This window comes from Entamoeba dispar, genomic scaffold (assembly GCF_000209125.1).
Source record: "Entamoeba dispar SAW760 scf_1105229462023 genomic scaffold, whole genome shotgun sequence".
In the NCBI taxonomy this organism is placed as follows: Eukaryota; Evosea; order Mastigamoebida; family Endamoebidae; genus Entamoeba; species Entamoeba dispar.
Genome location: NW_001854985.1, coordinates 3,007 through 5,106, shown reverse-complemented (window position 1 = coordinate 5,106; position 2,100 = coordinate 3,007). Strand labels below are relative to the sequence as shown.

Here is a 2,100-nt window from a genome sequence, read left to right as displayed (position 1 = left end):
CATGGAACACTGACTCTACCAACCAAACATATAACGTTGAACTAGATGACGAAGACCGATGGAATGGATTAGTCTCCCCTAAGCAGGAACAATATACACAAGCTCTGTTAATACTAATTAATTGCTTTTTATTTTTTAGTAACGGTTCTTTTTTAGAACAAATTTTATTAGGATCTTTAAAATAATTATTGAGAAGAAATCCCGAAAAATAATAAGAAGTGATAGAAAGATGAAATGAAAGGAATTATGAGATCTAAAAGAATTTCTGTTCAAAAACTGAAATAATTGCGGCTGTGTGGAAGTGTTAATGTTTGAGTAAAAATGAAATTCAAACTATTTTCAATTAACACATACCACAAAAAAACTGAATAATCAATTCAAATGAGTTCACCTAAAAAGGTGTCAAGTAGAATTGCTCAACTTATTGGACAATATGAACAATTAGAAGCCAAAAAACAAGAGGATTTAGAAAGAGAACAAAGAGTAAAATCACAATTAAGGAGTAATCCAAATAGAGTTATTGTTAAACAATCAACACTAAAAGTTCAAAGAAAGAAAAGCTCAAAGTCTTCTTCAAATAGCGACGAAATAACAACCTCTAAAACACCTCAAAAAACATTTAAAGCACCAAAACAAAAAGGAAAAATTGCTCTTCTTACCAAACAATTAACTGGTGAACTTGACACTAAACAATCTAGTGGTTTTGAAGTAGAACAAAAACAAATTGAAAAAAATGTTACACCGATTGCAGATGAATCAACTAAAAGTTCTAATGATTCTAAACAATCACCTCCTGAACTTAGTAAAGACAGGGTTAGTGAGTCCTGTCCTACTCTCACAAGTCTTGAAAATAACCTATCAGCTTCATTAAGCAATGAACAAGAAGAATTACAAAAGCCAGAATCGCCCTTTTCAACTGATAACAAAAATGATAAAATGCATTCTGAGGAAGTTCTATCCAAAAGTGAAGAAAAAGAGATTTCTATGCAGATTGAATCTTCAAAAATAGAAGAAGAAAAATCAAATTCACAAACTCCGTCATTGACTGTAAGTGAAGGTAAAGATAAGAATGAGTCTATCGAGATTTCTGAAGTTTTAAAAGAACCTAATTCTTCAAATATTTCTGGTAAAGAAGATAAAAAAGATGAAGAGGTGTCTTGTGAAAAATGTAATACCCAAGAAGAAAAGAAAGAAGAAATAGTTATAACTGAAGAATCCCAAAAAGAAGATACAAAGGATAAATTAGAAACCTCTGGAAAGGAAGAAGTTTCTGAACAACCTGAACAAAAATTAGATGAAAACATTAATCAAGGAATAGTTACACAACCTGAAGAAGTTAAAGAGACATCACCTACAATAAAAGAGGATGATAGCTCGAGTGATGAGGAAAAAGAGGTTCTTAATAAAGAAGTAATATTAACAATTAATGGAGAAGAATTAACAGAATCACCAAATCATTCACAATCACCAATTGAATATTCAAATAATGAAATTAATACAAATAAAAGTGTTGAGAATGACTCTCACGAAAAGATCTCTAAATCTCATTCTGAAGAAGGTCATATTGTTAAAGATAATGTTTTAATAATAAATGATGATGTTAAGCAGACTAATTCAAGCGAGTTTAGTGAATCTTCTCATGGTGAAGATTATAAAGACGTTATAGTTTGTGTTGGACAAAATAAGAAAATTCTTTCAAACTCATCTTTGTCAAATGACCAAAAGGAAGAAACGATTATTAGCATTAACGAATCAAATCAAGAAAATACTGTTGTTAATGATATAGAATTTCCTATTAAAAATGAGAAAAAAGTTTCTTCGTCCACAGTCAAATCGTCTTTATGTTCATCTGAAGAAAGAGATAAAGGGGTTTATATTAATGTAGATGACCAGAAAGGTGCATCTCCCACAATTAAAGATTATAGCTCTTCTGAATCTATAGATGAAGAAATGGTAGGAAAAGTTGTTCTTGGAGTTGTTAATGATATTGTTGAACAAATTCAAAATGAGCCCAAAGAAGAGGTTAATCAACCAGTATCAGAATCAACTCCTTCTTCAGCAGAAGAAAAGAAAGATGACAAGTCAACAGAACTCTCAAAC

General features: G+C 30.6%; 1 protein-coding gene across 1 annotated transcript in view, besides 1 other annotated feature; it reads left to right on the top strand.

Annotated features, from left to right (window-relative positions):
- Nucleotides 1-130: part of a repeat region that runs on past the window's edge.
- Nucleotides 131-381: 251 nt separating this feature from the next.
- Nucleotides 382-2,100, top strand: part of EDI_286190 (synaptonemal complex protein, putative) — a gene marked incomplete at both ends in the record, with an annotated part of 2,879 nt that continues 1,160 nt past the window's right edge. The window contains one exon of the mRNA XM_001739176.1: nt 382-2,034. Within this exon, the coding sequence (XP_001739228.1) occupies nt 382-2,034 (1,653 nt within the window). The remainder of the gene's footprint in view (nt 2,035-2,100) is intronic.